Below are 27,342 nucleotides of genomic sequence, written 5' to 3' on the forward strand. Positions count from 1 at the left end.
TATAGTCCATGAAAAGAGTATATTCTTTTATTGTTTTTATTCATACACGTCATTTCAACCTTCAATAATAAAATTCAATAAATTTGATTCCTTAATCATAAAAACTTTACACATTATTTACATGTTGCCAAAGTCTACGCCATACAAAACATCACAAGGATTTGACTCTACGCACGGTACCATCACACAGGAAGAGGAGGGGCTAATCCAGTAACATACATTCAAAGATTAACTTGTAGATGTGCACAGTGTATTTGGCACTGTTCATCAACATTAGAACACATTCCTCTCTTAAGACAGACACTATTCAGCCTTAGTCACAATATATCAGAATTTGCTATTCACATCAAAACCAGCTTTCAAACTTTCTAACAATAATCAAGTGTTAAGAAACAAAACACAAATCAGAATTGGGAATGGAATTCAAACCCTCAACCTCTTGCTAGGCTCCAAGCTGCCATCCGTAAGGTAGGCTTAATTTGATAATTTTTCCATTGTGGAGAGTGTCAGAAGAAACAATATATTCTTCAAAACACATAAAGATAAACAACTCTTTAAAGTTTTCAGTTCTTCTTGAGAGTGCAAAGAGAGCCCTGATAATGCATAACTAGTAGGTGATTTTGGCAGGAATTATAGAATGATTGATGTCATTCAAATTGTGGAGACTGTACTGGCAGTTAACCTCATGGAAAGAAACTGGAATGCCTAATCTGAAATCAGAATCCTTAGCAACTTGTTTTAAGGGTTTCTTCCCATCTAGGACAATAACAGACTCATGTCAGATTATAGATTTACTCTGATAGGTAACACTACACTGCTATGAAATATAAGGACAAAATAAAAATACAAAAAACTCAACTGTTCTTGTAGGGCTTTGGCTACATCCCAGTGGGTAATTTATTTGACTAACTTCAACAAAAATGAAATCCCTTCACTTCAATTGGGCCCATTAAATTTAATTCATTAAAAGCATATATATTCCAGAATGTTTAAAAAAGACACATATATAAAAGGCATAAATTCAGTCTTCAACTAAGGCCAAAAAGCCTCAATAAAACATGGATGACAGTACAGGGGGACAGAAACAAAAAAATTCTCTGGTAAGGTTTAGAGATATGATGTCGCATCACACAAAGCTTTTAGCAATAAATTAAGACTTGAAAAAAAAAGTCTCACAATGTACAAAGAACTATAATGTGCAAAGTAATGTCACTGAACCAAAATTTAGTTTATAATCATTTTATTTCAAGTGTATTTTTAAAATCATAAATGGAGTTTTGGAATCCAGAGTCAAAACATTTATTCTTTATAGACTCAGAATCTGACAAGCAATTTCAAACCTTGCTGTCCAAATCCAGTGTTCTCTGCTATTTTTCAGACTGAGACCTAGTATTTAAATCTACTCCATTCTAAACGTATCATTTTGGATAACTGTTGTGCACTTGCTGTTGATAAGATTCTTCTGAAAACAGTCCATCAAATATATAAAGAATGGTTTCTGTCCAAGTATCAGCAGAGAGGGGAGAACTACTAAACACCTATCAAAAAATCATCTATTCATTTAAAAAATAACAAAACCAGTGCTGTTCTCTGCCATGAAAGAGAACATGCAAAATTAAATTACTTTTGTAGAACTGTGGTAATATTTTATTACCTACACAGGCCTCAATCTCACTTAAAGATCTTTTAATACAAAGTCACCATCAGGATTTACTCAGTAAAAATCCTGGGTACTAACATGGCCCTACATGTGCTATTCCAAAGAGGAACAGGTTACTTTTGAGGAATAGAGCTGCCTTGGTAACTTCCCTCAAATGCTTATTTTAAATAAACATAGTTAATGGAAATATTTTTTTAACCAACTCTGGGTACTATCTCGCAAACAGCCCACCAAATGGAAAAGGAAATCAAAACTTTCTCTACTTATCTGGGAAACTTTCCACGTTTACTTTTCAGATCATGACTTTTTACCTTTTTTTTTGACTGTCTCAAACAATATTTAAAATTTTTAAATTCTGTATTCCAATGTAAGAGTTCTTTTTCAAATGATCGTCACAACCCAGAACACAGACAACAGAGCAACATTTTCAAGTCACATTGATAATAATGAAGAGATGAAAATGGACGGATGTCTGAAAACAGGTATTCCCTCTGCTCCAAAGGTGAGCAAACTTTTAACATGTGAACAACACGGAACTCCATCCCTCAAACTCAGAATGCTTCCATTTCATATGTCAATATATTATTCTTAAAACTTAAAGTTTGGTCACTTGGAAAAACTGAACAAAAATTACTCCCCCACCCCCCTAAACAACAAAATAGCTTTAATTGCCCCTTTCTCTCCCCAGAAAAACAGGGAAGTAGTTAGGGCTGAAGCCTTTAAATCTGAAATTTCAGCTCCTAAAACATTGCTGCAATCTGCTCAAAGGTACCAGCTCACCATGTTTCCTTCTCCACTACTTCCTCATTTATAAGTTTATTTCCACACACACATGCACACACACACACGCGCACACACACATACTCGCTCACACATACTCTTACTCTCAAGTAAGACACTTTTTTGTGTTTGTTGATAAATTATGAGGATTATGAACTAGGTGTGTACAGGGTTTCATAGGTGCTTTGTAAACATCAGAGTCACTTGAGTCCTTTTCTCCAAAAGCCTGAAATCAAATCACGCGACCAGCGAATCACTATTTCCCCAGACGCTGTTCACAGGCTGCATACTGACGAAGGGCAGAGAAAAAGTCCTCATAACTGATGTTTAGGTGGGAAGGCAAAGAGCTGGGGGAAAAAAAAACCAAAGGAGAAAAAAGCAATTAGATGATACGCTATAATTTGGAGGAGAGGAACCAGAAGGGTAATGACCAAAAAGATTAAGAACAGAAGAAAGTAAATTACAAGCATAGAGTACATCAAACTATTTCTACTAAATGATTATTAAACTTGCTGTGAAAGAGTTCAAATAAAAACTAACCCCTCTATACATTTTTTTTTTTTGACATTTTAAAGGGACTTGTAAAAAGTAATTTTAATCTTAATGGAGTATAGCTGACTTACAATGTTGTGTTAGTTTCAGATATACAGCCAAGTGATTCAGTTATACATATACACATTCTTTTTTAGATTCTTTTCTCATATACATTATTACAGAATATTGGGTAGAGTTTATTGGGCTATACAGTAGGTCCTTGTTGGTTTACATTCCACACTTGCTAGGTACCGATAAGTCCCAAAGATCCACCCTTACTGTGACTTTTCGTCTAAGCACCAATCTTACATCTTCATCTGCCCTAAGTCTAAACAGACCATGGCCTCAAAATCTTATTCTTGAATTCAACCTGTTCCCTTCAAAATCAATGGTTCCTTGCCTTTCCCATTTGTCTCAATGACACTGTAATTTATCCAGTCACTTAGGCTTAACAACTCAGGAGTCATTTCATTTCTCCTCTAGTTCTTACTGCAATCAGGAAAGTGCTAGGCCTGCAAGTGAACTTGGTAACTGGTTCTCATGAATAAGAGAATTCATAGTATATTCCTCCTAGGACCCAGAATTAAAATATATTTTTAGGCTCCTAAGTTTCTCTCTTTTTCTTTTTTCTTCCACATGTGCTTTATCTCATGCAGCAAATTCTATCAACAGTATTCCACAGTGTGTGTTCTTTTATTTATGTCTGGGCTTTTTTTCAGTCAATATTATGTTTGTGAGATTCACCAGTGATGCATATTTTTAAAATTTGTTCATTTTCATTTTTATCCAGTTTTCCCTTCTATAAATATTCCACAAAAGCGGCATGGGACAGCAGCCGGAGCACGATCTGCCCCAGATGGAGGTAAGAAGGAGGTGAGGCATCTCATGGTCTCTCCTCCTTTTCTACCCAATGGCATCCACTTTCATGAAGTAAGTATAGCTTTTAAATGTATCAAACAGTGCATATTATTTTGCAAACTTCTTTCACTCAGTCGTATTTTTGAAGGTTTATTAGGTAGATACATGTGGCTTCTACATCCGGTTTATTAAGTGTTACATATATCTCACTGTATGTGTGGGCCATAGTGTAACTATTCTACTGATGGACATTTGGTTCTTTTTTAGTATTTATTTTTATTTATTTTGGCTGTGCTGGGGTCTTAGTTGCGGCATGTGAGATCTTCATTGTGGCGTGCGGAATCTTTAGTTGTGGCACCCGGGAATCTAGTTTCCTGACCAGGAAATGAACCTGGGCCCCCTGCACTGAGCTCGGAGGCTTGGCCACGGGACCACCAGGGAAGTCCCACTGAGTTATTTCTTAATTTTCCGGTATTCCTCACCGAGCTGCCCTTCTCCTTTGTTTTAAATCAGGGGTCTGCAATTACAGTCCAGGAGACTGCCACCTATTTTTGTAAACGAGGCTTTACGAGATCATGGTCACACACGTTTGTTGACATAATCGTCCACGCTTGTTTAGCTACACCGGCATGTGTTTAGTTGCAACAGAGAACAGCAGTTCTGAAAGAGACACAGCTTCCGGGATCTAAAATATTTAGCCTCTGGCCCTTTACTCAAAAAGTTTGCCAAACTCTGTTCTAAATAAGCAGTTTCATTCTCATCCATGTACTCTCATAAATTACAGGTATGTCAAGAGTATGACAAACTCTTCAGTTGTCACGTTAGCTCATTCTTTCCCAGACACAATCTACTCTAAAACATAGTTGCGAAACGAACCTTCCAAAATCACCATTCCCACTGATTTCCTACTGCCTTTCTAACAACCACACACATTCCTTATGCTTATATTTAAAGCATTCTCAATGTCAACAGTCCCAAACTATCTGATTTCACCATATACTACCAGAATCTAACACTAAGCCTCTGCACTGGTGTGGCCAGTTACCTATTTCCTTCTAACGCGACACTCATGTCTTGCCCCCTAGTTTTTCTTTGTTCCCTGCAGCTCACTCCCTACACTTTCTGCCTTTTCTCTAATTACAAAAATTCTACCCCCTTTACACACTTTGCATCAAGTTACATCTTTTCTGTAGAATCAACAACTCTGGCCCACAGAGATCACTCCTGGTCTCCTATGATGATTAGTTTTAATACCAAATATCTGCACAACCACAAAATCTCTTGTGTCTGAGTCGTTTACATAGGTTTTTATTTTACCACTGATATTGTCAAACACCTGAGGGAAAGGATCCAGTATTACAATAATTCTCTGGGAATTCCCATCACATCCAGTATGGCGCTGGGCTCAAGAAACACTTGCTGGACTGAACTAAAGTCAGTACACTTTTAACTACTTACATAATCTCAGTCAACCTGATGTGCCAGGGAAGAAAGCCTAGTGTGCTGTCCACAGGACCAAACTTCAATACTAAATCAGGGTCAGGGAAACCATTTGAACCTTGGAAAGAAAAAAAACACACATAAGAAATTAATATACATTGCTTACAAAAAAATGACCTATGGCAAATTCTGTTCATCAAATTGGTTTCTTATGTTTTCATGTATATGTTCTCTTCAGAAACTTTATTTATACATTCCATACCCCAATTTCTTGGCACAACATATATTTTTATATCTGTTATTTCCAAATGTGGAAATTTTCTCTAAAGGCTGTTTAACTGGACTGATTACCTGACAAGGAGGGGTATCCCAACTCCCACCCATTCTACAGGTAATCCTCAAATCCCATCTATCTTTCAAGACTCAACTTATGTGTTCTCTTGGCATCCTGAGACCCTCATTGCTTTAAGGACTCAAACACTTATTCTGGCCACAGAACCAAGTAACTTCAGGGATGAAAAGCAACTTTAAAAGTTGTCTATTCTATTCTCCTTCCCTCCACATGTGCCGATTTTACAGAGCAAGACCAACTCCTAGCTATACAGTACAAAGGGTCTCAGTATTCCCTAGAGGAAAGCCCAAGCTTCCCAGGAGGGGAAGACGAGACTGTACACCTGCCTCAACCAAGATCTGGCCATTCTTTACTCTGCAAGCTGGTTTCCATATGAGATCTGGCTTGAGAGGAAAGGGGGATAAAAATATTTCAACTACTAAAAAATAAAGTAAAATAAATCTTAATATAAATAATCAATGATGTAGCACAAAAGATGCTATAATCCAAGGGACCCAGGTTCTAAGAGTTTCTAATAACCTCAGTTCAGCCACTAACTTTCTGGTCACAAGGTAAATGGAGAATTTACCTGAGTAAATGAAAAATACATTTGAAATTGTATGGCTATAAAAGCTAACAATGGACATGAATTTATTAAAATTATTGCCTTTCTTCAAAAGGATTAAGGATAAGGCTAGTAAGCAGAAGGACCATAAAGTTAAGGCAAAAAGTTCCTAAGGAACTCTGGAAAGAATAAACAAACTAAAGGTTTTTATAAGCAATTGAAGAAAAATAGATAAAATATAATGTTACATGTAGTGTAACATGACAGAATAAGTGGTATATTTGGTACAACAGAATAGAAGGAATACTGAGAAAGGAGTCACAGATGATAGTAGTATATTCCTGGGACTGATTCCTAAATAGCTGTTGAGTTCAAACTTAATATTCAAACTTAACAGACAGTTCAAACTAAGAAGAAAGAGGAATGCTGTATGTCATTTTATTTCAATAAAACTGAAAGATAAAATAAAATAAGGCAAAATAAATTTTAAAAGAAGGAGGCAGAAGTAGAAGTTCTATTTTTAAGGAATGCCCCCCAAACCCTTTTAGATCCTCTCCTTTACCAATAATTCTGAAAGTGAAGGAGCTGACTACACATTTTATCATCTCAAAATTATGTGGTTCTCTAAACTTTAGAAACATAATAAGTACAACAACAAAAACAACAAAATCAGGCTTTATGGTAAGAATGAGACATAGATATTCTCCTTCATACAGCATCCTTGTGAGACAAAACTAAAAACAGACATATACGACTTACTAAGTAAACTGTCTAACATATCTACATCCAAATCTGTGGATTTCTTTTGCTGCTGGGCTACTAACTGGCAGAAGTCTTGAGCAGCTCTTACAATATCTGCTTTTCCATCTTCTGGGGACAGCACCTTCACTGCCGACTGGCAATTTAAAACTGGAAGAAAAAAAAAAGATATTTTTTAAAAATACCCTCTTTCAAATATATTTCAAAATCAGTTCCAAGAAAAAGTATAGTTCTTACAGTAAACAAGAATCTTTTACACCCTTCAATTTTAACATCAAAGCATACCTAGCTACTTTGCTCTGAAAGAACCTGTACATATCATTTGTGTATTTATTTACATATAGTCTTATCAAAGTGCTCAGAATGACCTTGTATCTATGAATAAATCCTCTAATAGTTCAGTTCAGTTCAGTCGTGTCCGACTCTTTGCAACCCCATGAACCACAGCACGCCAGGCCTCCCTGTCCATCACCAACTCCCAGAGTTAACCAAACTCATGTCCATTGAGTCAAGTGATGCCATCCAACCATCTCATCCTCTGTCGTCCCCTTCTCCTCCTGCCCTCAATCTTTCCCAGCATCAGGTTCTTTTCAAATAAGTTAGCTCTTTGCATCAGGTGGCCAAAGTATTGGAGTTTGAGCTTCAACATCAGGCCTTCCAATGAACACCCAGGACTGATCTCCTTTAGGATGGAATGGCTGGATCTCCTTGCAGTCCAACAGACTCTCAAGAGTCTTCTCCAACACCACAGTTCAAAAGCATCAATTCTTCGGTGCTCAGCTTTCTTCACAGTCCAACTCTCACATCCATACATGACCACTGGAAAAACCATAGCCTTGACTAGACGGACCTTTGTTGTCAAAGTAATGTCCCTGCTTTTTAGTTATAGGGTAACTTACAATTTCCGCTCACCCAAAATGCCGTCTACAATTACAGTATTATTAGCAATAACACAGATAGAAGACAAAAATGAAGGCTGTAGGAAGAAAACAAATTGCTTTAATGGAAATGAATTGTCTATAGCACACGGATCTACCTTACCAAATTCTTATTCTATGGAGCTGTTTTACATTTGATAGGATTCTAGATAACTAATAGCTCTGCCTAATTCTTGTTTATAGACATACAATTCTTTGGTAGAGATTCAATTAAACAAGTTTTGTCTCTATTCACATATTTATTTTAATATTTTTGATCTATAAGTGTGTCAACTCTTTGGATTCTCTTTGAACAGGCTTTAAAATCTACTGATTCCTGGTTGTTTGAGTTAAATAAAATCTTTAACATGTGTTTATTTTTTAATATGTATGAGTCATGATTTTCTTTTTCTGAAAATTATCTTTTAACCAGACGAAGAAAGAAAAGTTTAACTCTGATGATTAAAGGTAGTGATAATAAACACTAGGGCAAAATGAATAAATAAAGGAGTAATAGAATCTGCCTTGAAATACAAAAAACATTATCTGCGTATGTTAGGTATTCAATTTTACACTCAAGCTTACCTTGATCATCTTTGTCATTACTATTTGCAAACTCTGGTGAGTATTTGGAACAATCTAAGCCCAGAAGTTCCTGCTGTTGTTTTAAAATTTCATCCATCAACCTGGAATTATTTCTTTTGAAAATACCTTAAAAAGAAAAAAAAAAAAAAAAAAGTAAATGTCAACTAGGTTAATTTATCCTCATCAATAATTAATGGATGCTTGTTATGAAAACAATACTGGATCTAGAACTGAAAAAATTCCAAATGAAGCAATGATGACTAATCCTAAACTAGAATCTAAAAGGAAAACATGACAACAAAACTGTTATTTTAAGTCTGGCCTCGGACTAAAGTCAAAAAAAGGACAGGAGTAACAATTCCGTGTCAATATGGATATGAGAAAAATTCAGACCTATAAAGAACTTTTCAGAGACCATTCACTTGACATCTTCATTTACAGGTTAAGAAACTAAGACCCAAGTCTCAGAAAGACCCTTACGGGATTTGTCAGAGCATTTAGAAACTGCAGCAGCGGTCCAAAGTTTCTATCTTCCTCTCTCCCAGACTACTCTCTTTACAGATTCACTCTATGCATGCAATACTGTTACCTCAATTTGATTAGTTTTTTTTTTAACAGTAAGAATAATATGAATTATGTAAAAAGAAGAAAAACAGAAGGGGCTGAGAGCCTGGGGGGCTACAGTTCACAGGGCTGCAAAAGAGTCAGACGCAACTTAGCAACTCAACAACAAAGAGAACAGACAAAAGTGCCGAAATCAAAATTTAGTAAATTCAAGTAAAGCATGAAAATATACTACATAAAACTCTTTCTGATCCTCCAACCATGCACATAAAAGTAAAAACTACAGTTACTATCTATCACTGAGAAAGATCAAGGAACTATTAACAAACTTAACTAACATAGAGAGCTCTAATAAAAAACAATTTGGCTATTTTCAGAGAGGCCAGCTTTCTAGTGGTCATTGCCTCTTAGACCTTTATCAAGGGCTCCTTCTCTGTACTCTCAGTCAGCTCTGTCTTTAACAAAACAGCTCAAAGATCAACTGGGAGACAGAACATAATAAATAAATATATATACAGTAACACAGAATCTGCTGAATATGCTGTATAATGCCAACTTGGTTGAGTATGGGTCTATCAGTAGTTCAAAGATAAAAAGCAGTCTCTTTGGTTAAGAAAAGGCTTTGTAAAACAAACAAGACTTAAGTTGAGCTGACCTCAGAAAGTTAAGAGAAAAGAAAATGGAAAAGATAGATCATGAAGAAAAAAAGCACTGAATTCTCAAAAGACAGACTAATACTACTTTTGATTTGAGAAATCAAATGATTTGAGAAAAGGAATAAGGGAATGGGCCTAATTTTTACTTCATTTTGCCTACCCAATGGGTAACCAACCTTTTCTGGGCAATGTATAAACGTGTAGAAATATTCATCTTTAGGAAAACCAACCTGGCAGCAGTATAGAGGAGGACTGGCAGCAGACCACTGCAGTAGTCCACACATAATTTGATCAAGCAGTGAAAAAGAATTCACTGTAAAAGAAGAGCTGAGAGAATAAAGAACATGACTTGAACAGAGGTAAACACAGGAAATCCCATGGCTTTAACCCTGGGAAACAGAAGGTGGTAATACTTTTAAAAAGTATGGAAATTCTACAAAGAACTGGTTTGAAGGAAAACACGAGTTTGAGATAGCTGATGATAGACGACTTAGGTGGGGTTACTGTAAAAGCGATTAAAGATACAGGGAAAGGGTGTTCATGCCAGGGGTAGGTCATATAAGCTCCATGGGCAGGGCTCTGACTGTCGCGCCTACAAGAGGCTAGCACAGTGCCAAGCACAGAAAAGTGAAAGTCGCTCAGTCACATCCGACTCTTTGCGACTCCATGGACTATACAGTCCATGGAATTCTCTAGACCAAAATACTGGAGTGGGTAGCCTTTCCCTTCTCCAGGGCATCTTCCCAACCCAGAGATCCAACTCAGGTCTCCTGCATTGCAGGCAGATCTTTTACCAGCTGAGCCACAAGGGAAGCCCAAGCACTTTGGTCTGCGGAAAGGCCATGACAGGTCAGAGACCTTCTTTCTTCTCAAAATCCTATCCTCATCCCAGTTTGCTTGAATTATCTTCTGGATCAGTTCCCAATCTACTCCTTGAATGGCCTCTTCTCACTCTGCACTGAATCTTTTTCCTCTTTCCATCTCTAAATGGAGACTACTCCTCAGCGTTTCTGCCTCAGCCCTCTTTCTGTCCATGTGCTCCTCCTTCTCTGGTTCTTTACGGGACTTTAAAACCCCAGCATCAGGACCAGGGTAAGATGAATGAGGCAAAACCGGGGGCAGGAAGGTGTGCGTTGCAAAAATCCTAGTAACTAAAATTAATAGTAACTTAATGTAATACCCTTAAAAATTTAAAAATAATGCAAACCATCCATGATGAACAAAATATTAAAATTTTAAGTAAAAAAAAGGATTGGCATTTGGTTCCCAATATTTTGAGTTTATTCAAACATCTAATCCCACCTTGAAGTTCTGTAAGCATCTGAAAATGAACAAATCTAAAACTTGGTAGCTTATCTTTCAAAAAAACTCTCAAACACTTATATTGCATCAAGTTAAAAAAAAAAGAAATAGCACGAAAGTGTAAAACTTATACGTACTTAGGGACAAAGCCTAAAGGTGAACAGTAAATATGTAAGGTTGATGGGACAGTGGGTGATTTAAAATCACAACTGCTGTAAAGCCGCTCATGTAACTTTAAAAAATCACCACCACCACCAACCAAAATAAAACACAGCCCTTCTTGTGGTTGTTTTCCTTCTAATAACATCATCAGTAGCTACCCAGTCACCCAGACATGGTCTCTGCTCTCTGGCATTACCATCACCAGCCTATCAGAATGCTAACCCTTGGCTCTTCTATAGCAATGCTCCCCTGAACCTATTTCCCTTTGTCCACTGACCCCACTGTTTCAAGCAATAGTCTTCTTTATAATATTACAACCACCCTCTGATGGGTCTTCTACCCCTTGTAGCGTGTATCACTACAGACAGATTTTCCTTGGGTACATCTGTAAGCCTGGCACATTCCAACTTTAACCTCTTCAATGACTCCCAAAATGCTTACAAAAATCTACAGTATTAGGAACAAACTATGCAGATCCATATTAACATTCCATGTTATGCTTCCACACTTGGTAGGTAGAAAGAATCTATGTTTATAACATAATTGAGTCTTCCAATTTCTCTATACTTCTCTACCCAGCAAATCTGATTGCTTTATATTGCCCCCATAGCACCTGAAGTGACTCTAACCTTCAACCTTTGTTACCTCCCCAGCCCCACATCTGTAAAATTCTCCCAATTCTTCAGGCCAGCTGAAATGTCATTTACCCTCAAGAAGCTGCTCTGAATTTCTAGCCAGATATGCCCAATTCCTCCGACTTACCTCACTCTTGCAAATACAAACATCTGCTCAAACTCCTTAACAAACCAATATTCTACTTTTATTAGTTATAGCTTAACTCTCCCCCACCCCCTATGAACTGTAGTCTTACTTGTGAACTTGGGTCTTATTATCTCTTTTCCCCTAAGGTGCCTTCCACGTAGCAGGAGTTCAATGTTTATTTAATAAACTGAATTACCAGTGCACAAAGTGCTACCTAATAACAATGAAACCTAAATGGACATGACACTGAATGGAATTTTTAAAGAGTTTCCAGGAACCTCTCACAATAAAAGGAGACACTTCCTTACTGCACACAGGCAGAAATGCTGTTAAAAAGGAAAACTACTACACAGAGATGCAAATACTTTTTATAAAAAAGACCTCCAGAAAGTTATTTTAAATTGAACCTTTATCTCGGCTGATTTGGATGGAAGGATGAAATTAAAAAGCAGTTTCTGAAAAGTACTAAATGCAAAAAAAAAATACTAAATGCAAAGACAGATTACCAGCAAAGTAATTCCTGATACCCTGCAGCCTGACTGCCATCCAGAAATCTGATTATACTCTATGGTTCTTATCTTACTGATACTTTCCATAAGCAATATTCTTGGGCTACAGTTTTCTTCAGGATTCAAAGTCTACACATACACACTTCACAGAACAAGATCTGGGACAAGATATAAGAATGCCTCTGACTGAGACAGGCAATTCCTCTGGCAATATCGTAATATATGTGGAGAGCCTTTTTCTCGTATCATAATTCATCTTGTTTGCCTTCACAGAATCTAAAGCCAAAATGATGTAATAAAAATAAAGAAACCATAATAAAAGTCCTTTTATGCAAAAGGAAGCAGCACACACTTAGGAATAACTGACCTAAAAGCAGAGACATTACTTTGCAACAAAGGTCCGTCTAGTCAAGGCTATGGTTTTTCCAGTGGTCATGTATGGATGTGAGAGTTGGACTGTGAAGAAAGCTGAGCACCGAAGAATTGATGCTTTTGAACTGTGGTGTTGGAGAAGACTCTTGAGAGTCCGTTGGACTGCAAGGAGGTCCAACTAGTTCATTCTGAAGGAGATCAGTCCTGGGATTTCTTTGAAAGGAATGATGCTAAAGCTGAAACTCCAGTCACTTTGGCCACCTCATGCGAAGAGTTGACTCACTGGAAAAGACTCTGATGCTGGGAGGGATTGGGGGCAGGAGGAGAAGGGGACGACAGAGGATGAGATGGCTGGATGGCATCACTGACTTGATGGACATGAGTCTGAGTGAACTCCGGAAGTTGGTGATGGACAGGGAGGCCTGGCATGCTGTGATTCATGGGGTCGCAAAGAGTCGAACACGACTGAGCAACTGAACTGAACTGAAGTGAAGGCAAAAACACTAGCAAATACTCAAATTCATGAAAAACCTGTGCTTTACAGAATTATATAAAAATGAACTGCAAGAATTATTTTATCCTGTCCTTTTACAGAGGGTTCAGCAAGGCCAAGCAACTAACTGCCTTTGGTCAAGAGTCTAAGCCTTTGGATTGAAATCCAGGTCTCCTGACTTCCAATTATTCAGCTCAGTAACTATGTAATGCTGATAAACAGCGCTAAATTCATCTTACTATTAAATTCTGAATTTCCCTCCCCCAAAAGTTAAACGAAAGTTGGCCGTTTTACAAATGAACAGAATCTTAAAAAAAACAAAACAAAACTAAGTCTAGAGGTCTTTCTAAGGTTTTTAAGAAGTTACAGGGTAACAGATACTTGAATTCTTTACAGATGACTTAGGAATCTAAAGTTAGGGTTTTGCCATAATGATTTAAAAACTTTTACATTATGCTTGTTGCTCTACAACTGTATCTCATGCACAATTTCCCTCATGTAAACTATCTGGAAATATATATATATAGAAAAGATATATGAAAGAGCCAAAATTTTTAAAAAACACATGAGCACATACCAGAAAGTCTACAATTTCCATGAAAGAATAAAATATTATGCTAGGAAAGTAGACCTCAGAAAGACAACAATGTTTTTGGTATTTTTGATAAACCCTATGTCAAATGTAGATCTCTTTTTATATCTTGAGGCTTTTTAAATTCTAGTATTAAAAACTGTGTAAGTGTAGACAACAAGGAAATGTCCCATAACCATCCTTCCTAACAAACTGAATGTCCCTTAATCTCATCATCATAAAATGACTATTTCTGGTTTTTAGTATTTCCTAAGCATTTAACTTATATGCAGAGTACATCATGAGAAATGCAGGGCTGGAAGAAGCACAAGCTGGAATCAAGATTGCCGGGAGAAATATCAATAACCTCAGATATGCAGATGACACCACCCTTGTGGCAGAAAGTGAAGAGGAACTAGAACTAAAAAGCCTCTTGATGAAGGTTAAAGGGGAGAGTGAAAAAGTTGGCTTAAACCTCAACATTCAGAAAATGAAGATCATGACATCTGGTCCCATCACTTCATGGGAAATAGATAGGGAAACAGTGAAAACAGTGTCAGACTTTATTTTGGGGGGCTCCAAAATCACTGCAGATGATGACTGCAGCCATGAAATTAAAAGACGCTTACTCCTTGAAAGGAAAGTTATGACCAACCTAGATAGCATATTGAAAAGCAGAGACATTACTTTGCCCACAAAGGTCTGTCTAGTCAAAGCTATGGTTTTTCCAGTGGTCATGTATGGATGTGAGAGTTGGACTGTGAAGAAAGCTGAGCACCGAAGAATTGATGCTTTTGAACTGTGGTCTTGGAGAAGACTCTTGAGAGTCCCTTGGACTGCGAGGAGATCCAACTAGTCCATTCTGAAGGAGATCAGCCCGGGGATTTCTTTGGAAGGAATGATGCTAAAGCTGAAACTCCAGTCACTTTGGCCACCTCATTCGAAGAGTTGACTCATTCGCAAAGACTCTGATGCTGGGACGGATTGGGGGCAAGAGGAGAAGGGGACGCCAGAGGATGAGATGGCTGGATGGCATCACTGAGTTGATGGACGTGGGTCTGAGTGAACTCCGGGAGTTGGTGATGGACAGGGAGGCCTGGTGTGCTGTGATTCATGGGGTCGCAGAGTCGGACACGACTGAGCGACTGAACTGAACTGAGGCACACCTGTGGCAACCCACTCCAGTGTTCTTGCCTGGAGAATCCCAGGGACGGGGGAGCCTGGTGGGCTGTCACCTATGGGGTTGCACAGAGTCGGACACGACTGAAGCAACTTAGCAGCAGCAGCAGCAGCAGCAGCAGGCATACCTGACCAAGCAATTTTGTATCCTGCTTCTCTCACTTGTATAACATGTATCCTTCTTTGGTGCTAATCTCATGATTATTTTAACAATTGCATTATTTAACAAAAAAGGCCTCTGAATTCAGTAAGCATTTCAAGAACAATGGGAAGCCACTGCCAAGTTTTATTTAGAGTTTGAATAATATTACCAAAAAAGTTCACTTTGTTGATGGGTAAAGAGTGGATTATACAGGGACCAGATCAGAACAGAAGATAAATTAAGAGGCCACTACAGCAATAATCCAGGTGAAAAATAATGAAAACCCAAACTTGGGTGGCTGCAGGAAGAACCACAACCCAGTGGCAAATTTGGAATATACTCTAGAAGGTCAAGGAGGCCTGACGACAGATGAGAGGTAGAACATGTAAATTTTTAGCTTGAGCAGTTGGTTGGAAGGTAGTGGTCTCCCATTTTCTGAGATGAGAAATAAACCAGGAAGGCAGGGTCTGGTGGTGGGGGGCGGATTCAAGAGTACTGTTTTGGACATGTTAAGCTTTTGAGATGCCTAATAAAATAAACACGGAAATGTTAGGTAAGGAGTTAGATACAGGAGCCTGGAATTATAGAAAAGATAAGGACTGGAGATTCAAACCTGAGTGTGCGCATACAGATGATATTTAAAGCGAAAGGATTGGGAAAACTATCTGGGTCAAGAGTCAGCAAACCACTGCCACTGGAACAGTCGCACCACTCACGCACGGCCACCTTTCGACTGTAGTGGCAGGGCTGAGTGTTTGTGACAGGGACCATATGGCTCACTAAGTCCAAAATATTTACTACCTGGCCCTTTAAGGAAGTTTTCTGACCGCTGATCTAGGAGATGGGAGAAGGCAATGGCACCCCACTCCAGTACTGTTGCCCAGAAAATCCCATGGACCGGAGGAGCCTGGTAGGCTGCAGTCCATGGGGTCGCGCAGAGTCGGACACGACTGAAGCGACTTAGCAGCAGCAGATCTAGGAGACAGGGTGAACGTCAGAAAGACAAGGGCATACATACAGCACAAACTTCTAGGACATCCCAACTTTTAGAAGTGGAGCAAACAAGCCAGAAGAACACGCAGTGAGACAGGAAGACATCCAAACACACATGATGTCACGGAAGCTGAGAGGGAAAATATTACAAAGAGAGTGGAATTAAGTATGCCCTACACAGGTTATGAAAAGCTATAACCAACCTAGACAGCCATATTAAAAAGCATTACTTTGCAGACCAAGGCCCAATTAGTCAAAACTATGATTTTTCCATTAGTCATGTATGGACGTGCTTGTTGGACCGTGAAGAAAGCTGAGTGCCTAAGAATTGATGCTTTTAAACTGTGGTGCTGGAAAAGACTCTTGAGAGTCCCTTGGACTGCAAGGAGATCAAACCAGTTTATCGTAAATCCTTAGCACATTAATCAGTCAAGAAACAGATTCAGAAAACCAGGAACCCACATATAGTAAGAAAAGAAAGGGAAGTCACTCAGTCGTGTCTGACTCTTTGCGACCCCATGGACTGCAGCCTACCACACTCCTCCATCCATGGGATTTTCCGGGCAAGAGTACTGGAGTGGGTTGCCATTTCCGTCTCCAGAGGTCCCGACCCAGGAATCGAACCCAGGTCTCCCACATTGTAAGCAGACGCTTTACCGTCTGAGCCACCAGGGAAGTCCTTAGACTACATATAGTAAGAGACAGATCTTAAATATTGCTTCTTCTAAAATTTATATGAACTGAAAAATCAATTCTAAAAAATGAGACTTTCAAAATATACATGTATTTCTTTTTTATATCTGAAATCTAAACTTTTGCTGTGACTATTGCCTCTCTTCAATAGAAACAGATTTTTAAAGAAATATCTAACAGCAAGTGTTTATAAGGACATGATAAAGAAAGGAAAGAAAAGCAAGATAAACACTCAACCAATCTCGTTACAATCTCTCATCTCACCAGCTAAGGAACTAAAGCAATACTTTTTTTTTTTTTTTTTTTAATAAATAAATACCCATCCTTTGAAATAGTCTACCTTTCTTTTTAAATGAGACACCTAAGTAAGTTATCTGGTGGTTATCCTCATTTAGTTCTCTAACAATCCAATTGTAACACTATTAGAGGCAATCTTCAGAGAAGAAAACATATACTTATAGGACAATTTTTTTTTAACGTACCAATAAAATTTTACATGACTGAAGTACTCAGAACAAAATAAATCTCATAAGCCATTAAATAATTTTGTCTCAAGAGAAAGCCCCACAATACCTCATAGAACAACAATTATCCTGGAATGAGCATGCTGTAACAAGGGGAGAGATATGTGGGACAGTGACCCAGTACAATGGTGCAAGGGCTGGGTTTTAGCTCCAGTTCTTCCAGTTCTTCAGCAAGAAAGGTAGGCAAAATAAACAAGCCCTGTGGGTTTTCTAAGTCTCTGGCTGTAAATCTTAAAAATGAGATTACCTTCACAGACTCTGCTCATCTGACAAGGAAATAGTTCAACACAGAGCAGCAGCTCCATAAAATTAAGTTCAGTTGATTAAAAAAAAGTCAAGTGTGTCCTACAACTCACAGCATGAACGTTCATATTAGTGGATGAAGAAAACTCTATTTACCTTTAAATACCTTTTACAAATTATCTTTATTACCTCTAGATAAGTAACACTTTCCCAAGGCTTTAAGATGACCCAACATAATCAGGAATAGTACCAAGGTGCCTGGATTATGGTTATATTCTCTTATTAGTGGAAGTTGGTACAGCATAATGGTTAAGCACAAAAGCTTTGGAATAAAACCTGGTTCAAATTCTAGATCTGTCTCTTACTATATGTGGTTCCTGGTTTTCTGAATCTCAGTTTCTTGACTGGTTAATGTGCTAAGGATTTAATGCACTTCTTTGCATAGCATCTGGTGCATAGTAAGAGTGCAACAAAGAATAATTATTACTATTAAGGAAAGGTTTGTTTTCATACAGAAATCCAATACTATGGTTAAATGGAAAGCTACTCAGAAAACAAGGTCATTTCAAAAACAGGATACAGCTTTTCAAAGACAAAGCAAAACTGGGATAGTCAAGGGAAGCTACCTAGCAGCTACTAGTGAGAATGATTTACAAGGATCTATTGATAGCTTTTGACAGGCTGCTAGCCCTTTGTAGAAAAAGGGGAGAGGACATCACAGGATGTTATGATAAATATGAAATTCTGTATTATATTTGCAATATACTATATGAGGGTGAAGATTAGAAATAGAATCCCTTCGAGAGAAGACAAGTACCCTAGTTTGTACTGTCTGTGTATCAAAATTTAATCACATTTATATTTAGACTTTCAACACTTCTGGCAACTCCGTATTTCAGTGTAAGGAGCACAATACTTGATAAATTTCTATTTCCCAACAGCATCTGTGTCAGTGTGCCAAATAAGTAAACTAGGGCAAACTGTGTTCATTTCCCTCCCACTGTGTTAAGGCCTCTGGGTATTGGTGCTGGAAAACAAATTACAATTCATCATCCTTACCTATAAAAACATGCAGCCTCTTCTTTCAATTCAAGGAATACATACTGACCTACTCATTACACGCAAACACCAACCTACAATCTGTAGGAAAAGCAACAGTGAGGATAGATACCATCTGCGGAGCTTACAAGCTAGTACCAAAGTTTGAGCACGTGTACATACAACTACTACTTCCCAAAACGGAGAACTTGGAGATGTACAGCATTTAAGGAGATTCAAGGCGACAGCAAGGCTAGGAATGGAGTAGCTGAGAGGGAGTACCTGAGCAGTGACAGGACGGACTTAAAAGAGCAATGGTAGCTTTTGGACAGGCAGATAGCCATTTGCCAAGAAGAGGAAAAGAGGACACTCCAGAAGGAGGGGACATCAAGTACCTAATCATGGATAAAGTAAAAGGCATATAAAAGAATGAGAAATAGGTTGGGAAGGCTGGGAGTATACAGGGCAGATCGTTTTTAATGCTAGTGTGAAAAATCTGAACCACAAAACCATTTCAAAAGATATCTAGTATGGATTTACAACCATGGAAATAACACTAGAGAGAGTAATACAAAAGATTTGTTTTGTTGCTAAATTCTCACATAGAAGCAAATGCCTTATTCCGGATCACTCCAATTTATAGCAATAGTAAGTAATAATTAACTGCAGCACTATTTACAATTGCCAAGACAAGGAAGCAATCTAAATGTCCGTCAACAGAGGAACGGTTATAAAGATGTGGTATGTATTATATACAGTAGAATACTACTCAGCCATAAAAAGGAATGAAATAGTGCTATTTACAGAAACATGGATGGACCTAGAGAGTGTCATACTGAGTCAAGTCAGTCAGTCAGAGAAAGACAAATATGGTATCACTTATATGTGGAATCTAAAAAAAATGGTATAAATGACTTATTTACACAACTGAAAGAGAGCCACAGCTGCAGAAAACCAACTTACAGGGGGAAGGGTGGTGGGAATGGGTAAACTGGGAAACTGGGACTGACATATACACTCTGCTAGTGTTCTTGCCAGTGTTCTTGCCTGGAGAATCCCAGGGACGGGGGAGGCTGGTGGGCTGCCGTCTATGGGGTCGCACAGAGTCAGACACGACTGAAGCGACTTAGCAGCATATATAAAACAGATAACTAATAAGGACCCACTGTATAGCACCAGGAACACTACTCAATACTCTGTAAAGACCTATATGGGAAAAGAATCTAAAACAGAGTGGATATATGTACATGTATAACTGATTCACTTGGTTGTACACCTGAAACTAACAAAATACTGTAAATTACCTATACTTCAAATAAAACAGAAAGAAAAAATATTAACTAATAATTAAGACCCACCCAAGATCATCCTCACTTATGAAAACGAACATAAAAGATAAATAAATAATCTGATATAATATAAGTAGTGGCACGTCCTTTCATCTGTGGTAGGGTCAAACTTCAATGTGTAAATGTATCGTGTAAGTAGCTTAATTAAAATAGAGTTGCTCAGGTCCCATTCCCCTAATTTGATCTGATCAATAACTCTGCTGAATATGTACTTTTTATAAACACTTCCAATGACTCATTCATAGATGGCCCACAGACCATGTTTTGAAAATACTGCCCTACAACAAGGTTCTCAGCATGGTACCAATACAGTGAGCAACATGAACAGGTTCCACCCCTGAAGATAATGATACATCTCCAGGTAACTTGGATCAAGGCATACTTTAAGGGAGATCCAGGCAAGTATAGCATCCCTAAAGCTAAAGCACCAAAAGCTCCAAACTCCAGTTTTTGTTCCAACCCAATTATGGTCATTGCTTAAATGATAACAGTATAGACAAAATTGCCAAATCACCCTTCTAGAATTCTGAGCTCAAGAAATTCCTGAGAAAACAACTCAAATTTCTGACAGGTGAAAGAATTATTGTAGAAATTCTTGATTATAATCAAGAAGCAGTGCAGGTAAATGGAAATGAAAAGATCAGTGTGTTTGCAGAGTCAAACCATGGGAAGTACTAATGAATTTCTTTGTCTAAGGATTAAATACAATCTAGATCTAGCTGTAATTAGAATGAATGTATATATGTGTTAGTTGTGTCCAACTCTTTGCAACACCATGGGCTGTAGTCCACCAGACTCTTCTGTCTATGGAATTCTCTAGGCAAGAATACCGAAGTGGGTTGCCAATCCCTTCTCCAGGGGATCTTCCAGACCAGGGATCAAAGCTGGCTCTCCTGCACTGAAGGCAGATTCTTTACCACTGAGCCACCAGGGAAGCCGAATTAGAGTGAAGGGATACAAGACAGGGAAAAATTTAAGGTGGTAATGTAAGTCATCTCCAAGACGGCTGCCATCATCTCCACCTGAGTCTCTCCCCTTCTGCATACGCCATTTTCTCACTAAGGTCTATTTCTCCTTTTTTTTTGATTTGGGGGCTGACCTGTGGCTTCTCAGACCAACAGGATACAGGAGAAGTAACACTGCATGGTTTCCTAAGCTAGGTCATAAGAAGCCCTACAGTTTTGGCCTTTGGCTAATTCTTTGGGAATAACTATAAAAGAAGTATGACTACCCTAAGGCCACTGTTAAATGAGGAAACTTAAGCTAGCCCTGTGAAGACAGATGACCAACCGTCCTCATCTATGCCAGCCATCACAAACCAGGTACTGAATATATGGTGTGAAACCTTTTACATCCCAGCTACTATCTGACTGTAACCTTATGATTAGAATAGACATCAAGACAGAACTGCCCACCTGAACCAAGTCAACACATAAACTGTTTTAAAACACTATGCTCTGGGGTAGACTACAAAGTTAGAGATAACCAGAACAGCTGCCCAGGTCTTTATTCTACCTCATTTCTCAACTTTTCATTACATCAGATCAGATCAGATCAGTCGCTCAGTCGTGTCCGACTCTTTGTGACCCCATGAACTGCAGCATGCCAGGCCTCCCTGTCCATCACCAACTCCCGGAGTTCACTCAGACTCATGTCCATCGAGTCAGTGATGCCATCCAGCCATCTCATCCTCTGGCGTCCCCTTCTCCTCCTGCCCCCAATCCCTCCCAGCATCAGAGTCTTTGCCAATGAGTCAACTCTTCGCATGAGGTGGCCAAAGTACTGGAGTTTCAGCTTTAGCATCATTCCCTCCAAAGAAATCCCCGGGCTGATCTCCTTCAGAATGGACTGGTTGGATCTCCTTGCAGTCCAAGGGACTCTCAAGAGTCTTCTTCAACACACAGTTCAAAAGCATCAATTCTTCGGCGCTCAGCCTTCTTCACAGTCCAACTCTCACAGGCATACATGACCACAGGAAAAACCATAGCCTTGACTAGACGGACCTTTGTTGGCAAAGTAATGTCTCTGCTTTTGAATATGCTATCTAGGTTGGTCATAACTTTCCTTTCAAGGAGTAAGCGTCTTTTAATTTCATGGCTGCAGTCACCATCTGCAGTGATTTTGGAGCCCCCAAAAATAAAGTCTGACACTGTTTCCACTGTTTCCCCATCTATTTCCCATGAAGTGATGGGACCAGATGCCATGATCTTCATTTTCTGAATGTTGAGCTTTAAGCCAACTTTTTCAGTCTCCACTTTCACTTTCATCAAGAGACTTACCTATTATATTTACTGATCTCAACACACTACTCAGTAATGCTGTTCTAGCTTCTCTAATGGGAATGCTTGCCAATAAGGAATTCCCCATTCTGTGTGTGTCACATACTGAACACTGTACTGATTATGGTAATCCAAATTCTACCTATTTTTGCAAGGTCTATCTCAGATGTCACCCCATTCCTTACTATGGACAGGGATAAGGAAGTATTGTGTTCTTGGGAATACTTCTCAAGCATGTATGTTGAGAAGTAACCCTGTTCCTCATGGATTTTTCTCTTTTTCTCTCTTTAAAGTCTCTGTCATCCACTAGCATTAATACATTAGCTTATAATAATCTTTAGTAACTATCCCTGACTTTAGAATAAACTCTTTAAGAGACACAATCTCTTGTACTTCTTTGTTTCCTAATGCTTTATATCACAGCAAGTACTCAATAAATGTGACATTAAAGACTATATCAATAGGCTTTCTAAAATAAGTTAAATATTTACACAGAAATAGGCTCAAGTGAAAGTTTGAGAAAATTGAATAGAGCTTAAATATCTATATGCTGCTGCTGCTAAATCGCTTCAGTCGTGTCCAACTCTGTGCGACCCCATAGACGGCAGCCCATGAGGCTCCTCTGTCCCTGGGATTCTCCAGGCAAGAATACTGGAGTGGGTTGCCATTTCCTTCTCCAATGCATGAAAGGGAAAAGTGAAAGTGAAGTCACTCAGTCGTGCCCGACTCTTAGCGACCCCATGGACTGCAGCCTACCAGGCTCCTCCATCCATGGGATTTTCCAGGCAAGAGTACTGGAGTGGGGTGCCATTGCCTTCTCCATCCTTGTCTTTTAGCCACTGCCATTTTGGACAGTTTAAGTATCTATAAGTATCTATATGCTGCTGCTAAGTGGCTTCAGTCGTGTCCGACTCTGTGCGACCCCATAGACGGCAGCCCACCAGGCTCCCCCGTCCCTGGGATTCTCCAGGCAAGAACAGTGGAGTGGGTTGCCATTTCTTTCTCCAATGCATGAAAGTGAAAAGTGAAAGGGAAGTCGCTCTGTCGTGCCCGGCTCTTAGCAACCCCATGGACTGCAGCCTTCCAGGCTCCTCCATCCATGGGATTTTCCAGGCAAGAGTACTGGAGTGGGGTGCCATTGCCTTCTCCAAGTATCTATATAGTTCCCCGGAAAAAGGATAAGTTTTCTTACATAAGCACATGACTTGCTCACTGACCTCCTTCATGTCTACTCAAAAGTCAACGAGGCTCAAGAGGAAGGGGACGCACGTATACTTATGGCCGATACAGCACCCACGCCAGTGCTCTTGCCTGGAGACTCCCATGGATGGAGGAGCCTGGTGGGCTGCAGTCCATGGGGTTGCAGAGTCGGACACGACTGAAGCGACAGCAGCAGCATGTTGATATATGGCAGAAATTAACACAATGCTGTAAAGCAATTATCCTTCAATTAAAAATAAATACATTTTTTTTAAAGTCCATGAGGCTTTCTTTGGCCACTCTTTTTAAAACTGTACTCCCTACTCTACCATTGACTTTCAACATTCCTCTCCCCTTCCTCTGCTTTACTTTTCCTCACTGCATTTATGATCGAATACATTTTTCTCATTTATACTATTTGCCACACTTCCACCAAAATGTAAGTTCCATGAGCATAAGAATTTTTGTCTTTATCACTGGCCTAGATGCCTCGTGCCTAGAACAGTATCTCCCAATTTGTCAGCTGTTAAATGAATGAATCAATCAGTCAATAGCAAGGATGAGTAAATTCAAAGTCTCTTATTTCAAACAATGAAATTAACCCCTATCCCATTAAAAACTCATCAAAATTGCTTTTACAGTAGGACAAAAAGTGCTCTGAGTCTGTGCACTGAAAATGCTCCGTAAAACTCTCTTTGATTATCAGTCAAGACTTGCTTAGCTTGACTTCTTCCTTTTCATTACCAATGGTTTCTTTAGCAAATACGATAGGATATTTCTGAATCACACCAGCAATTCAAGAACAGGAATTTTCAGAACAAGGAAGTGTAGCAAAACTATAAACCGTGTTCTATTTAATTATTTATTTTCCTTCTCTACTAGAACACAATGGTACTTGCTTTATAAGAATTATTTGAATATAAGTGACTCACTTAAAGTCAATTCACCACATTGCTCAACGGCTTTAATTAATTTCCCCTCTGCTTCACTTACTTTTCCCTCAGACAATATTTCTGTTGCATTGTTCAAGCAAAGACTGTGTCGCCTTATTACAGTCTTGTGATTTCTACTGGTCTTTTGGCAAGTTCCATAAAATCTTAGTACCTAAGTATATTAACTTTAACCTCAGAGGGTAAGCTATCATTTGATGACGATGGGCTATGAGTCACCACCACGTTCCTTGCCGGCTGCAAGGAAGGTGATTGGTCAATCAAAGGTAACTCTAATACCCTGCAAGAGTTGCTGTCTGACCTCAACCTACCCTTTCTGACAAACCGTCACACTTAAACCTGCCTATGTGGTAAAGATTTAAGTGCTAAAAATCAAGTTGTAGTTCCTGTGAGCATACCATTAATTTAAGCTATTGAACGGAGACTAAAATATTAGTTTTCTTTCCTTCATACCAACATTCCTCAATCATTCTTACTTGGAAGGAAATGCTATTGCTTTTGGTATTTGACTGAGACCCAAACAAAACATTTATCTCCTACTCCCTCCTCAAAGCCTGGTTTAAACACTATCTCCTCTGCAGGAACTTTGGGAGCTCCTCCAATCAGAATTTCTCTTCCTAAAGGAGATCAGTCCCGAGTGTTCACTGGAAGGACTGATGCTGAGGCTGAAACTCCAATATTTTGGCCACCTGATGCGAAGAGCTGACTCACTGGAAAAGACCCTGATGCTGGGAAAGATTGAGGGCAAGAGGAGAAGGCGATGACAGAGGATGAGATGGTTGGATGGCATCACCGACTCAATGGACATGTGTTTGGGTGGACTCCGGGAGTTGGTGATGGACAGGGAGGCCTGGCGCGCTGCGGTTCATGCGGTCACAGTCGGACACGACCCACCGACTGAACTTAACTTCTCACAGCAACTACTAACTCTCAACATCTGTTGCTCAACTTGCCACTCCTGTCAATGTGTCTACCCCCAACAAGCCTGAGTCTATGGAACTAAACGTTAAGAATCCAAAGAATATGCCTGCTGCTGCTGCTGCTGCTGCTGCTAAATCGCTTCAGTTGAGTCCGACTCTGTGCGACCCCACAGACAGCAGCCTACCAGGCTCCTTCGTCCATGGGATTTTCCAGGCAATAGTACTGGAGTGGGTCGCCAGTGCCTTCTCCAAGAATATGCCTAGCACTGGGCTTTAACTTTGCAGCTACCCAATAAATGTTCAAGTTCTGTACCTACAAAAATTCCCTACAGTGAAAATTTCCTCAATCAAAATTTATGGGAGGACAAGTACTGTGTTGGCCCCTGAGGATCAAGGATCGCACAACATCCCAGGCAGCTGAAAACAGAAGGTGACCACCTTCCTAGTCGCCTATCCAGGCTCTCAGGTACTTTTCATAAGCCTACTTCAAATGCCACTTGTCCTCAACCACTGAGCTGTGACTTAAAAACAGTGCTCTGGGCCTCTCTGAGGAACCACTGCGGTGTAACAAAAAGGTAAACCCGAAGGAAAGTACAGACTGGCTAAAATATCAATCCTCCTCTTACTACCTTTCAAACTTTGGACAAATGTGTAAATGTTAGCGACCTCAGCTCCCACATTTGTGAAACAAGGGTATACAAACACCATCCACTTTACTAGGACGTGATAACGGGTAAGAAATATTTTTAAGTATGTACAAGGTGATGAATCGAGTTCAAAGGTTTAGCAGGTGTTCAATTAAGCTTATCTCCCCTCCTCGAAGGCGCTAGCACCGAAATTTGCACTCAAGGGCCTCGGGGCACAGAAACTCGCGGAGCCGGGAGGGCTGTGCCTAGAGGTGCGCCCCGGTACACCTGCCGGATGTGCGGGCCCCGCGGCCGGAGAGGCCCCGGTCCCCCGACCCGCTCTGGGTCTCACCTTGATGGTCGTAGACGCTAATGTAAGAGATGCCCACTGCCATACACCACACCACGAGGCTTGCGATGTCCGAGAAGCTGGGTTCCTGCTCTTCCTCCGTGATCACCAGGCCCATGTGCACAGGCAGCTTCTCCAGGGAACGGCCGTCCGCGCGCCAGCGTAGTCGCCGGTGGGCGGCGGCCGGGGCCGGTCCCCCGCGCGGATGCCGGTGGTGACGGCGGTTCCTGCCGACAGCCGGGGGCTTGCGGAGCGTGAAGCCGAGCGGCGCTAGGACCGCGGCAGAGGCGGCGCGACAGCAGCGCCGCCAGATCCAGTTCCAGGTGCCGAACCGAACGCGGAGCCAGGAGGTGAGCGTGCGGTGCAGGCAGAGCAGAGCGTGCAGCACCCGCCACACCAGCTCGTACAGCCCCGTCATACTCTCGCGGCGCCCGGGCGCCCTCCTCTCTCCCTCCCACACCCGCGGCGCGACCGCTTCTTATCCGGCTCTGCGGCCGGCGCGGGCCATCGCTCCGCGTTCCCCCGCCCCCTGCACCCGATCCCCCTTTCTACTGCCAACACCTCACCTCGCCCCCGCCGCCATCTTCCTCTTGCCTCGGCAGCCCCGCCCCACCTAGTACATGGACAGTCGTGATTGGTCAACGTGGAACTCTGACGCGACCTCTGAGTCCGAGGATGTGGCCCAACCCGCGCGGGGAGGGAGGGCATGAGCCTGCGAACTAACTGGACCGAAGGCCGAGAGCGCCCCCTGGTCGTGTGGAGGCCGAGGAGTAGTCGTCCGCCTGGCGCGCGTCTTCTTGAATGGAATGGGCGATTCGTGCGGTCTGTCTCTTCTCACAGCCCCGCCAGAAACGGCTGCCAAAGAGTAAAAATGGCCCAGGTGGATTGGAAATTACCAGAAAGAACCTAGGGGTAGAAAGTAGCCCTCAGCAAGTGTTGATGCTGGAGGTCAGGAAGTGCCTGAAGAGGGGGAATTGTGCCCCATAGAGAGGTCTGGCTATTGTACTTCGTTCTTCTTCTAGCCGAGGCTAATTCTT

General features: G+C 40.4%; 1 protein-coding gene across 2 annotated transcripts; it reads right to left on the reverse strand.

The window, feature by feature from the left end:
• NUS1 (NUS1 dehydrodolichyl diphosphate synthase subunit) lies at nt 1–27,342 on the reverse strand. 2 transcript variants are annotated; one of them, XM_086317145.1, is made up of 5 exons: nt 26,872–27,342; nt 8,430–8,555; nt 6,928–7,077; nt 5,291–5,390; nt 1–2,787 (listed from the first exon to the last, which is right to left on the reverse strand). In XM_086317145.1, the coding sequence occupies exons 1-5, from the start codon at nt 27,011–27,013 to the stop codon at nt 2,697–2,699; spliced, it is 609 nt and encodes a 202-aa protein (XP_086173271.1). In that variant the 5' UTR covers nt 27,014–27,342; the 3' UTR covers nt 1–2,696. The 2 variants fall into 2 exon arrangements, with proteins under 2 accessions (XP_086173271.1, XP_086173270.1); XM_086317144.1 differs by having other exon boundaries at nt 26,309–26,925.

Source organism: Bos grunniens, chromosome 9 (assembly GCF_055505025.1).
Source record: "Bos grunniens cultivar Pamir isolate PY7600 chromosome 9, Bosgru_T2T1.0, whole genome shotgun sequence".
Lineage (NCBI taxonomy): Eukaryota > Metazoa > Chordata > Mammalia > Artiodactyla > Bovidae > Bos > Bos grunniens.